At 45.7% G+C, this 14,362-nt stretch overlaps 1 protein-coding gene across 1 annotated transcript in view; it reads left to right on the forward strand.

Annotated features, from left to right (window-relative positions):
- The first annotated feature begins 479 nt into the window (after positions 1-479).
- The window catches only part of TMTC1 (transmembrane O-mannosyltransferase targeting cadherins 1), a 148,314-nt gene continuing 134,431 nt past the window's right edge, over positions 480-14,362 (forward strand). Inside the window, exons 1-3 of the mRNA XM_027469147.3 lie at positions 480-958; positions 12,333-12,510; positions 14,228-14,301. Of these exons, the coding sequence (XP_027324948.2) occupies positions 636-958; positions 12,333-12,510; positions 14,228-14,301 (575 nt within the window). The 5' untranslated portion in view covers positions 480-635. The remainder of the gene's footprint in view (positions 959-12,332; positions 12,511-14,227; positions 14,302-14,362) is intronic.

Raw genomic sequence — 14,362 nt, forward strand, 5'->3', positions numbered from 1 at the left:
AGGGTAAGGTAATTACCAGAGCCCTTGTTTTTTGGGTCCGTGGCCACGCACCCTTCATTTAGGGGCTGAGCAGGTGCTGTGCCCGCGTCCTTTCCTTGAGGCACAGCGGCTGGGAGCTGCCACCGGCGGGGCTGTGCGGGCGGCAGGGGTCCCACCCGGCTCCCCTCATCCGGGACCGAGCGGAGCGGCCAACTTCCCTACCACCAAAACCAGCACCCACAGCCGGGCTGCGGGGGATTTCTGTGTGCCCAGAGGGGCTGGGACGAAGGCAGCCGGGGGGGTGCCGGCCAAGCGGGGCGCACAGAGCCCCCCGCCGGCGGCGGGCGGGGGTGACAGCACGACAAGGAGCATGCGTGCGGGGGGGGCAGCAGCGGCGGCAGCAGCAGCAGGAGGAGGAGGAGGAGGAGGAGGAGGAGGAGGAGGAGGAGGAGGAGGGATGGCGCGGGGAGGCGGCCGCTGTTTATCTGCGGGCGGGCCGGCTGCGCCCCGGCAGAGCGCGAGTGGCCGCCGGCGGTGCCGGTGGCGGTGGCGGTGGCGGTGGCGGTGCCGCCCCGCAGCATGCGGCCGCCGCTGCCCGCCCGCACCGCGGCTGCGGAGGGCCCGGGGGTGGCGGCTCGGCGCCCCGCACCCGCACCATGGTGACGGGAGCGGCGCCGGGGCTCCGCTACCGGGAGCGGGACCGGGAGCGAGCCCCAGCCCCAACCCCGGCCCCGGTGCCCGCAGCGGGCAGGAAGGCGGCGGCGGCGGCGGCGGCGGTGGCGGGGCTGTGCGCCCTGTGCTACGGCAACGCGCTGCCGGGGGAGTTCGTGCACGACGACGTCTGGGCCATCGTCAACAACCCCGACGTGAGGGCGGCCGCCCCCGTGGCCGCCGCCTTCGCCAACGACTTCTGGGGCAAGCGGATGGCGGAGAACACCAGCCACAAGTCCTACCGGCCCCTCTGCGTCCTCAGCTTCAAGTAAGGGCGCGGGGAGTTGGCGAGGAGTTTGGGCGTGAGGGGGATGAAGAAGTTTGGGCGGCAGCGCGGTGGCTGAGGGCGGCTGCGCTGGTCCCAGGAGGGAAACCAAGAGCTGCCCTCATCCCTGTAAAAGAGGGGAGTCTGTAGCAGCCCCTCGCGGTTACTGGTCGGCTGGGCTGTGGTGCGCTGGCTTGTGCTCTTCTTGCTTTATTCTGGGGTGACACAAGTGCTGGGGACTGCTTGCCACGCTGTAATGTTTAAAAATGATTGTGCTGAAGAAGTGGTGCAGGTTGGGGATGCTCAGCGCTGGGGTCCCGCTCCTCAGCCGTCGGCCGCTGCTCCTTGCAGAGCCGTGGCAGGAGTAAGGGACAAACTGTGCAGGCGGCGAGAAGTACGCCAGGAGGAGCTGTTAGTGGCAGGCTCAGCCGATGAACTATCCCTGCAAATACCTGACGCTTATAAACAGCGTTTCCATGCACGCTCTGAAAGTAGCGTGCGTCTGGAGGGCAGGAGCAGCCGAGGGGACTCGGGCATCCCTTGGGTGCTCCGTGTGTCCGAAGGGCATGTTGCATGTAATCCGGCTGGAATAGCCCTGGTAAAGCAAAACCGAGCAGCGCAGACACTCGTGAGCTGGGTAGCCCAGGACAGACTTTGCAAGTTCTCCTTGGGCAGCGCTAAGCAGGTTTCTGCAGAGAGCAATGGGACGCAGGCAGCCCCGGGCAGAGCTGGCTCTGTGCCTGCCGAATGCCTTCTCCATCAGGTGCTCAGCCGGAGCGTTGCAGTGTGGGCAGCAGTGTGATTAATGCATCCCTCCCTCCCGCAGCACATCCCTGAGCAATCTGAGAGGTGAGCAAACCTGGACGGGTCGCCGCTGGCTGCACTGCGCGCTGTAGTGCTGCTGGGCTCGGCCACGGAGATCGGGTTGCAGGATGGAGTTAAGTTATGCTAACTAGCAAAGAGTCTTAAACTTTAATAACGGAATGGAAACTCAGTGCTTCAGCTCCTGTTTATGTGTCTTGACTCTGAACTGGTTTACCCTTTATTAACTAAAGGAAGGAGGGGGAGGAAGAAAAAGATGAAGTGCTGTCCCTGTCTAGTCCTTTCAGGAAATCAGTGAGACTCAATTTTCTGAGCAAGACTTCATCCTCAAGTGCTTATTATTATTATGATAAGCATACAGCACCATACAACTAAAACCTAGGGTGAAAGGCAAAGTCATTTGTTCACTGGTTGGCATTGCGTTTGGAATAATGAAGGAATAACGTTTATCTTCCCTGGCTGCAGAGGAAGGTTATTTCCACTGTGTCCCAAATATCCTCCCAGCCCTCTGGTTTCCACATTCTTCCCACTTCGTATCTACCAGTGGGGTGTCAGAGGAAGATGTTAAGATCTGAGTGGAGTGGATCCTTGAAACCCAGCGCTTAGAGCAGGGTGCAGCGAGTTCTTGCCTAGCGATGCTGAGCCTGTGGCTGAGCCGCGCGCTGCCTGCCTGAGCACGATGTTACCGGCTGTGCTCTGTCCTCCTGCAGGAGGAAAAAGGATTTACCCTGCTGGCTGTAAAAGGCTCAGCAGAAAAAGGTCTTTTAACAAAGTTGAAATGAATGTAGTTTATTAATATCTGGTTAGAATTTAGTGCATCTGTGTAGGGTACTTGAGCAAGTTTTGTGACATGTGCATTACAGGATCTTGCTGAAGATGGGAATTGGGGACTAATATATATTTCTTTTTGCTGTGCCAGTTTGGTCAAATCCAAGACATTTTAATAGTAGTGTGATTCTTTACACCTTCTTGGTTGTTTTCTTTTTGTGGCCTGACATTTTTGCCTGAAAGACTTGTTTTGAATCTTGCTGTAATAAAGATTTTAAAAAATAAAAAATCTGGGAGATCTCCAAACTGCATGCACAGAACAGATGTGAAGGGTGGGCTGAAATGTATGTCTACAGATCCATGAGTCTACAGAAACTTTGTCTCAATCTCTTTTTTTGTCCTTCCTGGCTGTAAAAGAGGAAGGACTCGGGATTCCCTGTGGACTTTTCAGTGGGCTAGGCATATCTTTCATATATACTACATATTCTTGAAATGATCTCAATTAAAAGAATTTATCACTTCTCTGTCAAAAAAAAATCTTGACTAGACATTGATGAAATTTTGCAACTGTAGTTTGGGATCCTGTCCTTATTGGAAATCTTAAATGACAGTCCTAATTCCAGTAGACTAATGCTCTGGAGCCAAATAGTGAAAAGAGCTGAAGTATTTGACATTATTCACAACGGATCTGTCAGAATGAATGATTAGAGGAAAATATGAGTGGCCTGTGTTACTGGAACTGTTAAGCAAAACTTAAAATATTCACAGAACCGCTACATTTTGTGTGTGTGTGGGCTAACATCAGAAGGGGGAAAAGCCTGCACATGACCCGTTGAATTAAATATTGTTTGCTTTGTGCCTTTGAACTTCTTTCACCTTTTCTCCTGACTTTAATATGTAAAGAAGTGTTGAAGCTAGTTGGTTCAGAGACATTCCTGTTGTACTTGGGTAACTGCTAGGTGACAGGTCCAGCAGACCAAAGGAACCGATCCGATAGGCAATGGCTTTGCTTAGTCCTTAGGAAAAACTTACTTTGTGCTCTCCTTTCCAGTGCTGTCACTCAGAGATGTTTATCTCCAGCTATGTTCTCCTCCAAGAAGTGATTCAATACACTTCTTTTTAAAGAAGGCGGCTTTTTGGACTCAAGATATAGTATTTTTTGGTACCTTCCAGAGAAAATGTTAAGATGGCGGGGGGGAAGAACTGCCAGCTATATAATTCTGTCTTGCACCTTGTCTCCACTAACAAGTTTGGTGAATCATTTATTGCCTTAATAGCACTTAAGTTACTCCTGGGTTCCAGTCGTTTTGCAAAAATACTTATACTGTTGAAGCAGAAGGTGAATTCCTCAGTACTACTTCCTTCTCCTTCTCTCTCTTGTCTTTCAAATCCCCATTGGAATAGGTTTTCATCACAGAAACAAGCAGGTGATCAACATTTGATGTAGTCATCAAGACAGCAGACTTAGCCTGAAGGTGTCCAATGGTAGGAGATTGTGAGAACAAATCTTTTCTTAAAAAGGCAAATGCCAGGGTTTAAAGACTCTTAATCAGACCAGCCTGCTGGTTTTCCATGTGGTTGGGCAGAGGTCTGGGAGAAGTGAAAGCTCTGTCCACCTGGCCTCTTTGGCAGTGGGGTGGAGGGCACTGCCTGGACACAGTAGAAGGCAGATGCTAGTGAAGGAAGTGCCACAAGACCCCTAATAACAGCTCACCAGAGGCAAAAGACTGGTGGAAATAATAAAAAAAAAAATCAAATTAAAAAAAAATAATCCTCTGCGTACTGCTGACTGCAGAATGGATGACCCACCAGCTCTGCCTGCAGAGGCTGCTAGTTGGTGATGGCTTGAGTAGCACGCACGTCTAGGGAATAAATGGGATCCTTCAGCAACAGTTCAGTACACTGTGTGGGCACTGCAAGCCTAATGTAAGACTACCAATGGCTTCAGATCAAAGCCTGAAGTAACTGTGAGCTTGGGTTAGATGTAAATATACAGCCAAAGAGAGAATTATTTCAATAACTCACTGCCAGCCTTCTGATCTATCTAGTTGCCTACAGCTGATCCTTCTGTTTTTTCAGCTGTATCAATGGCATGACTTTCAAGGACAGGCAGCTTAAGAAAAACAACCAGGGGAAGAAAAAAGATCTTAGATTTTATTTGTTCTTGATTTAATGGTATATTACATTTTGACATAATAGGGTAATATAGAGAGCTATAATGTGTCAAGTTAAATATACATTGCGCAAGTGTTTTCTTCACTCTGTACATCTATATTAGGGCAATATCACGATGCTTAAGATTATATCAGTATTTCTTCCGTACAGCTTAGTCTAATATTGCTGCCCTAGCTACAGCAATCACTCTCCATACTGAGGCTGTGATACGTGCCATGAAATCGATGCAGTGTTGGTGTAGCCACAATGGGCTGAAGTTACAAGTGAGCTGAAGTTTGTGAAGAGGCAGCTGCTTGTATGAGGCCAGTTTGGTGTTGTAATTGGAATATATGGACACATTTCTAAACACATAAGCCTTTATTCTGACTGAGAGCGGGCGGTGTTGCTGCCGTTTTAGATCTGGGAAAGGGTGTGTGTGCCTCAAAGCTTGGCTTTTTCCAGCTGTGGAATTGCTCATATGATGTACAGAAGATCTTTCTTTCTCTCCACCACATTGAATATAATTATTGTTTTGAAATAGAAGGGGTAAGCTAGAACTGAATGGCAAATGCAGTACTGTGTGTCCAGTTTTCTTTCTTTTGGCTGTAGGTAATGGGCTGTGCCCCTCCAGGGGGGCCAGCAGGGTCTTGGGCTCCACAGAAGGAGACTGCTCATGAAGCCCAGCGTTCTTGGGAGGGCTTTGGAGACCTCAGGACAGGGGGAAGGCCAGGATCTGTGGGATGGCACTGCAAGCTGCTGCCTGGGGAGGGAGCAGGGAGCAGCCCAGCAGGCCTCCTGGCTGCATGGAGGCTGCAGGCCCTGCTGCCAATCCCACAAGTGGGGATGTGCCCTCAGCACACTGTGGGATGGGGGGGAGATGCATACAAAATGTGTGTGGCCTTTGTCTAGTCACAAAATCTTCTCTGTGGCTAAAACTCACAACAAAATTTGTCTCTCTTGAATTGAAAAGCCTTTTATTTTGAGGGGAAGCGTTCACAAAAGGCCCAGGCAGGTTCTCCTCAAAGATCTGTCTGAGGTGAATCCAGACACATCTGTGTTTGCTGCTTTTGTCATTGGTGCTTTGCCTGTTAAACACCTACTGATTCCTGGGGATTTTCTCTCATCCGGCATCCAATTCCTCTTGCACCAATGTCACCCTTAATTTTCTTTTGTTTTCTCTTACCTGAAAGGCTCAGCTTTGGAGCAGCCTCCTTCCCCACAGGAGTATCCCTGTCAATGCTCTTTAGAGTCCACGAAAATAAAGTGCTCTGGCTGCTGCTGGTTAGCTAAAGGCATTTCTCTGCATTTACTCACTGTGTTTCTGACTGCTTTCCTGGGCTTTCTCATTTATTGTCTCTCAGAGTTAAAAGAAAGAAGCGTTGCTCTGTTTTCATGCGCTACACTTGGTTTTCTCCTTGCTTCAGTATCAATTAAAATGGCATTTCTTGGGTAGCTTGAGCTGAAAGATTACCAAAGTTATTTCAAAATTGGTGAAAAACTCTTGTATCCAGTTTGAAATGTGCTCTTAATTAGACCTAAAAACTTCATACTAGATCTGTTAGTACCATTTTCTCTTCTTGATGAATGACTGTCCCAGCTCGGTTCTGGAATACATCTCATCCCTTACCCCTGCTGCACTTGGAAGAGGACTGCTGAGGTTAAAACATCTGAGTCATTTACCCGTAGTGCTATCAAACCCTGGGACATATTTTATTCTCTTGCTGTACTTATGGAAAACAGCATGGACTACACAGCATCACAGCCTCTTTTATGTATTGTAGTGGTCTGGTTGATAGTGGGGTGATGAAGAGTTTTGGGAGATGTTCATTTCTTTCTCTATGTTGCTGTTGCAGAGATGATAGTTAAGCACAGTGTTGAAGGCAAACTCTATTTCGTTCTTAATCTGGGTAAAATGACACTTTGTTGGTTTGTAAATTGCTGGTCTTTTTTTGGTCTTTTTTTTTTTTTTTTTTTTTTTTTAGTTATCCCAGACTGTTTGTGGAGATGGCTTGAAAGCCAGGTGAATGGTACATTCAGTATTCTTAATGCAGGAGTGAGTGTCAACCCCCACGTCCTAGTGTTTCACTAGAAATTTCTGCTCTAACATATTTGCCACTTCCAAGGTGCTGTTGCTTCTCAGTCTAATTGATTTCTGTTTTCTTTCTCTAGCCCTGCTGGAAAGCAATAACCTGCTTTGAATGCCAACACTTAACTCTTGTGAGCTCTTGTAAGTGATGGCTGTGCTCTAAGGGAATTGCAATAGCATGGGAACTGATACGGCCTCTGTCTTCTCACCCATCCCCATTATAGAAAATTGGGTAACAAACCATTTAAGCCTTATTGTCCATTTAATTCTGAGGCACTGTACAGTACGATGAAAAGATCACCAGTGCAAAGTACTGCTGCACCAGGGGACTCTGCTGTGCTTGCACTGGCCATCGTGTGAACACTGCTGCAAACGGGGCTGATTTTCTTTTTACTGTTGCAGGTTTTTCTTTAATCTTTGAGCTGTTTCCACGTAGAACTTCAGCCGCTGTTGCCACTGATGCAGCTGTACCGTTTTTGGAGTACAGATGCTCATTTTCCTGGCACACAATAGACGCATCTGTGGCAATTATGAGATCTCACTATGCACTGAAATCATGCATTAGTTTACATAAAGTTTGTCATATGTGTCACACGAATCTAAAAGGAAAGGAAGATCATAGGAAACTTAATCTATTCTTGTATGTTAGATAAAATCATATAAATCTGCATGTGAGCCTTCCTCTGTAAAAACTGTGGGGGTTTTATGAGGTGTGGGATGCTCTGAGAGTTTCCATTGTGTTACTTGCTATAACAAATTACCATTATTATTCTGTGCATTTCTATTTCGTAACATGTTGTGTTTTTTGTTAGTCTGTTCAAAATAATAAAACAGATTAAACTAAACTAGAGCTGCCCAGGGATAATGATCAAGTCTATAAAAAAATAAACTCTCCAATTATGGTTTACAGTATTATTAAATCATGAGAGGCCTTAATAAAAAGGTTGAATGAGTCTTTGTGTGTACAAGTGGATAACAAGCACTAGATTAGAGCCCAAGGGTGCTGGTGGTTATGTTTAACTGGCTTTGAATTGGGATGTATGGTGAACCCTTGCTCTTGTGGCTTAGGCCCCTCTGGTTCCAGGTCTGTGAGGTTGGAGTTGCTGAACCCCAGTCGATTTCCAGGCCCTTTGTGCGGTGAATTGCCTACCCAGGGGGAGGTATCACTGCCTGACATCTCCCGGGTGGGTGTCCTTGTCTGGAAAGTAGCACGGTGTGCAGACTGCTCCCTGGGCCTGCACCAACCTGTGGCTGGGGAAGTCCATGCGGCACCTTGTCCTAGAGTGGAGGAAAGGAAAAGCTGCCATAGGTAGTGAAGCAAACTACACCAAAACCAAGGAGTGTGTGCGCTACACTCTTCCTGCAAAACAAAAATTAAGGGATTTCCTTGTTAGGGCACATACCTCTTCTTCTGGTATACCTCCTGCTCCAGCATGCAGTTTGGCAGTACTCTGCCTTGGGTGTGACACTAAACCACATGTGCTGCAACACTCGGCCACAAGGGCTGGTGTTGGGACCAGGGTCTGTGCTTGAAGACACGTTAGTACAGTCTGCTCCCTTTCAGGGGGGTGTGAGCAGTGCTGGGGCTTCTGTACTGATTTTTTTGCTTGGTGGTAGCTTAAATACTTGATGATGTCATCTGGTATCTTTGGTGTACATGTTTTTCTCCTTTCCTCTGTGCCTTTTGAAGATCTTTGCATTTGAACTGCCATTCACCACTTCTCAGGACGTTTAGTGCACTCTTCGCCTTCAGGGACTCTTCCAGCAGAGATGTTGAAACAGTGCCAAACTCTTCTTCCATGAGTGCTTCATGAGGAGCTCCCCTGAGGAAAGATCTTGTCTGACATGGTGTCTCCCCTTCCTAGCATCTCCATTCCTTGGAGCGAGTTCACTTGCTTTATTAGGCCCTATATCCTTGCAATATGATTTTCAAATATCTTTCTGGTCAGACAGAAGCAGTCAGTTCAAAAAGTTTGGCTAGCCCATCTGGACTTCTAGCTATGTGCTCTACCAGGTCTGCCAAATTCCAGCCCATAGAATCATTAAGGTTGGAAAAGACCTTCAGGATCACCTGGCCCAACCATCCCCTACCACCAATGTCACCCACTAACCCATGTCCCAAGCACCACGTCCAACCTTTCATTGAACACTCCCAGGGACGGTGACTCCACCACCTCCCTGGGCGACCCGTCCCAGTGCCTGGCTGCTCTTCCTAAGAGAAATGTCTCCTCATTGCCAACCTGAACCTCCCCTGGCCAACTTGAGGCCATTCCCTCTAGTCCTGTCACTAGTTATCTGCAAGAAGAGGCTGGAAGTTAGGAATGATTGTAATACTGGTGAGTTTGGGGCTGGCAGCTTAAAAACATGAAATTCCCCATTTGTGGGGCAGTTTAGGTATGGAAACATGAGGACTTCCCTCATCCTATACTAGAGTATAGTTATTGCCTGCCAGAGCTTCTGTTCATAAATGTTGTGTTGGAGAAACACTATTTATTACTTAATTTTGAGATTCTTACTTGTGTTTTAGTTTCTTTGTTTGCTGGGCTACATACTGTGTATGGTTACTGCAAGACTCTGTGATAATGCTGATGCCAGTAAACAAAGAGAAGAATGAATCTCTGCAAAGGTATTAAAGTTTAAAAAGTGCTAAGGCTTTTTTTTTCTTCTTCCTGTTAACCCATTCCTTCCTAACCCACTCACCTGCCCAGGAATTGCTCTGCAGTAGAGCAGATTTGCCTTTCTGTAGTCAGCTGCCTTTTTTCCCCATGGGTGGAAGGAATCCTGTGCTGGGGAGCTTTGCAGAGTTCTTTTGACTTGTGATTAGAGCTATGTGGAGCCCCAGATTTACTCATTCATTTGACGTGCAATAAATTTAGCCACTGCTAACGCTTCAAAATCGTTCTACTGGGATTGTTTCAGGACAAAAGACTGTTTCCTTTATTGTCATGTGGCCTAATTTTTTATGACAAAGAGCTTTGCAGCAAAAACACGGGTGTGAATATAGCACCTGCATGCAACTGCATTTAATGTTTATGGACCACCAAAGATGGTATTCAAAACATACACAGAGGCATGCTTGCACTCAGATTCTGCTGTTTAATGGAAGGCTTATCTTAATAGCATGGTGCTGTTATGCTTGTGTTTTGTTCTACCTTTTTTTTTTTTTTTCTTAACATTATTTAAAGAATACACAGGGGAATACCCAAGCTGTGAGGCTGATGCTCATACATAGCTGTTTTCAGTAACTTAGACCAAGTAATACTCACTTATAAGCCTTTTTGACTTGATGTTCACCCCAAGAAGGGGTGTGAAGAGCACGCCCTGCCTTTAGGAGAGGTGACCTGATGGGGAGGCAGGATCTGTCCCTGTGAGGTTCGCCTCTCTTGCCTTGCTTTGCAGGATGAGAAGTCATCAGACATGATTCATGTAGACCGTGAAAGATTTTTCAAGAGTGCTGTCAGATGTTGTGTTTTTAGTGATTGGTCCTCACATCTCAGACAAATAAATAAACGGGAATCTCACATTTGGTATATGGCTCGTCTGTGTTGCCTGATAACCTGAACCTGAGTGCTTGTCTCCACTCTCCTCACCTGCCCTCATCTGCTCTGGCAACCTGATTTCTGGAGAAAGTACAATTTGACATTTTTTCGGGTGGCGCCGTGCTCCATCAGGCTGATTTACAGCCAGAAGTGATTCATTTGTCTGAAGAACTGGTCCTGCAGGTGGTCCCTGCCATCGTGCACATCTGCAGGTGCCTCTGAGAGGGAATGCTGTTTGGGCTGCTGCTTCGACTTCTTCTGGGCAGGGCGGCCTCTGCTGCCCCTTGTTCCATGCTGAGTGCTGGAAACAAGATTCAGGCTCGGGGGTTCCTGCGGCTGCAGCATATTTATAGCTGAATCTCTGTCTGGGTGTGTGTTACTGCCGTTTGTGGTGCTTTTTTGTTTTGTGCGAGTGGAAATGAGGGAAAGTGATGTGTGCTGCAGCTCTGCAGTGGCTTGCAGGAGAGATGGGGAAAAAATGCCCCAGCAGCTCAGCTCTTCACGTACACTTGAATTATGCAGACTGATGTCGTGTCACGAAGTAGTTGTATCAACCTGTACTCAAAGGGACAGGTCAAGTCATGACAAAATCCCACTTTTCCCAGACTCTGGGGGTTTCAGCTATTGCCTCGATAAATGTTGCACTGGAAACAGAGGAGTAATGCACAAAGAAGACTCCAGGTCTGTTAAAGTAGGCTTGACCTGGAAGACGTGGCCCAGGACAGATAGCACGCTGTTACTTATGAGTAAGGAATGTAGAGAGTATTTATAAAAAGCATATGTTGCCTGGCCCTCACAGACGTACCCCACCTCCTCTGTCTTACAAAAAAACGAAGGTGTTTGCACGGTAGCAACAACTCGGTGGCATTGCTGTTGAATCATGTATGTCACGGGAAGCCTGGTGGCTGTTAGCAACAGGAAGGATTGTTTTCCCCTTCGCCTGTTTACAGCTACATGCTAAATATTTAGGTTGATTCATGGTTTCACTGGGTGCCTTCTCTGCCTTTTTTTTTTTAATATCCTTAACATTAATACTTCCAAATTCCATGTTCATTTATACAACCCTCACCACATACAGACGCCAGATGTGTATGTGCGTGTATACGTGTGTGTATATAAATAAGTCCAAATGTACAGATACAGTTAGTTCTAAAGAGAATCAAGTTATCTTCAACTGCACGTAAAGCGAAGCCTGTCAGCAGCTGTTAAGCAAGATGGCTGTAAAAAAAAAAAGTGACAAGAAAAATACATTAATACATGATGTCAAACAAATGTCATAACAGCTTGTTATATACTTTGTTTATGAGACAAAAATAACGAACCCTCGTTGTCATTAGATGAGTTAACTTATCTTTAACTTCAGCGTCTTTGTAGAAGTGATGCTGACTAGTAGAGCAGCTTCATAGCCCAGTCCCAATGTCAGTAAAGCATTTAAATAAATGCTATGCCTCCAGTATGCGAAAGCATTTTGAAAGTGAGGTGGCAATGAATGTTCCTCTAGCACCAGGCTGATGCTCCAGCTCCTGCTGAGTCCTTGCCCTGGGTGTTCCCAAGCAAAAGCTTCTGTCCCATAGCAGAAAATCACCACCCTTATTGTAAAGCTGCCACGTGGCTGAGAAGCACGTGAAGAGCCGACAGGGGAATAGGACAAGTGCTGCACTTCTGATGTTGGACTGTGTTAGTTGCTGCTAGGGAAGCACATCTATTGTTTCACTGAGGCAGACCTGACCTAATGCTAGGGAACAAGCCTCTCCCATCTCCGTGTCATGAGGCTTGCCAAATTCAACCACATATTTTAGAAGGAAAACTAAGGAAGTGGTTTCTCTTTAATCAGATAAACTAGAGGTTCAGAGCAATTTTCACTAATTAGCTTAATAGCACTTTGCATTAGAAGACTGCAAATCAGGCAAAAGCATGATTTTTTTTAGAGCATTTGAAGGATGTCCTGCTACTACAAGGCTACTCCAGTCAAGTTATAGCTCTTTTTTTTCCTTTCTTTTCTTTACAGGTTAAACATATTACTGGCTGGTATGAACCCCTTCTATTTCCACGCGGTGAATGTAATTTTACACTGTCTAGTGACTCTTGTGCTGATGTATACTTGCGACAAAGCTGTGTTCAAGGACTGTCGACTTGCTTTTGTCACAGCGCTGTTCTTTGCTGTGCATCCCATTCACACCGAGGCTGTAAGTATGCGACACAAAATGACACAGAAGCTAAAAATAAATGTACGCTTTCTTTCTTTCTTTTCCTTTAAAGAAACCTTTGAGTCACACAGAGTGTGGTGGTTGTGATATTTGCTTTGGAAGATCAAAGGTGAGAATATGCTATAGTTAAAAAATAATAATAAAAAAAAAGGTGCAGGAGTCCTTAAGAAATCCATGTATTCAGACTTGCCATCTTCCTGCTCCTGTGCTAAATTCTAAGTGACGGTCGTAGTCAGCAGTGCCAGCAGCAAATGGACAGTCATTCACTCGATGAAAATGTCGGGTCTTCTGAAACCCAAGAAATCAGTGAGGCCGCCATCTCCTGCTGGGACATTGTTCCATGCCTTCACTCGTCTCCTGTAGCCATCAATTTAAGGGAGAAGAAGTGAAGGGAGCATTAGTGTGTATTCTGGACAAGATCACTCATTCGGATAGAGGCAATGTGACCTACAGATTAATTTTTACTGCTTGCAATTAAACCTAAGAATATCATCCTCAGAAAAACGTGTTAGCTTAATAAATGCCATGGTAAGTTTACAGAGCAACAGCTCATCCTGCACTTTTTCCTGTTTGTTCTACGAAAGCGTTCAAAGACTTAGTCATTCTACAACTGCAGTCTGTTAGCGTGGGGAGTTACTTCTCCTGTGGATAAAACAAGTCTTGCTGTCTTTGAAAAGGAGATGCAATGTGTAGCTGCCCGTGCTTAAAAAGAGAAGTGCACTTGTTAGCTGAGATACCATTGACATCACGGACTTGTAACGAGCCTTTGTAAATTAGTGAGTGAAACAGCTGCCATGGCCGAGAACTTTTGAGGAGAGATTACCTTAATAACAAAAAGCCACGAGCTTTACAGTTACTCCCTGTGCTGTGTCTGTGTCGTGTGAACTAATCAGCTAGGCACCTTTTGATAATACAGCTTTGTAGTGCAGGGGAGGTTTTAGAAGAGGCCCTCTTTGAATTTATTTTCGTGGGGGTCAGAACTTAAAAAGGTTAAAATAAATGCCAGAGCACTGAATATAGCTTAATTGTGTAATTGCAAAAGAGGCAAAATTTCAAAGGGCCTTTAATTTGCTTTATGTTCAATTTTAGATCTTTATGAAATGGAATGTTGAAATATTTTATAAAAAGAATGTTTATAAGTTCTTCAGTAAGTTCTTACAGAAAGATTTTGTTAATAGATATGTGGAAAAACTTGTATAAATTCAGATTATTCAAAGAGGATAAATTACATACCACTGTATTACTTTTTCTTGATAAAGTTTATTCAAATGTTAATTTTTAACTCACTCTTATATAAAAAGTCTCCTCCACAGAGTTGTTCTTTGATTAGTCCTTTTCTTTACGAACCTCAATTCTGGGACTTTGATGTGTTTCTCATTCAAGTCTTATTACCCAAAATCAAAACAGATTACTAAAACCGGTATTTTTCTATGCAACTTTAACAATATTTTAAAAAGAACTCAAAGGATGATTTGTCTGTTGGATTACTCACTTGTTTTGGCAAGTGGGAAATGCAGCAGACAAAACTGAGTATATCCTACACTAACCAAGGAGCATTTTGGTGTGATGAGGAAGGATAACAACGATATAAAAGCTTAAAATAGTAGCAGTTAGCCTGGATCGTTGAAGCAGTCAGTGAATGTGCGTGCCTTTTTATGTATCTGCTTTTACATCTGTACATCTCTTTTCTTTTTAGGTAACAGGTATAGTAGGCAGAGCGGATGTCCTAGCCTGTCTACTCTTTCTGTTGGCTTTTCTCTCCTATAATAGGTATGGATCCTTGGTGTCTGTTGTTATGATATGAGGGGATGCTCTGGTTTGGGGAGAAAAT

The sequence above is a fragment of the Anas platyrhynchos genome, chromosome 1 (assembly GCF_047663525.1).
Source record: "Anas platyrhynchos isolate ZD024472 breed Pekin duck chromosome 1, IASCAAS_PekinDuck_T2T, whole genome shotgun sequence".
NCBI classification, from domain to species: Eukaryota; Metazoa; Chordata; class Aves; order Anseriformes; family Anatidae; genus Anas; species Anas platyrhynchos.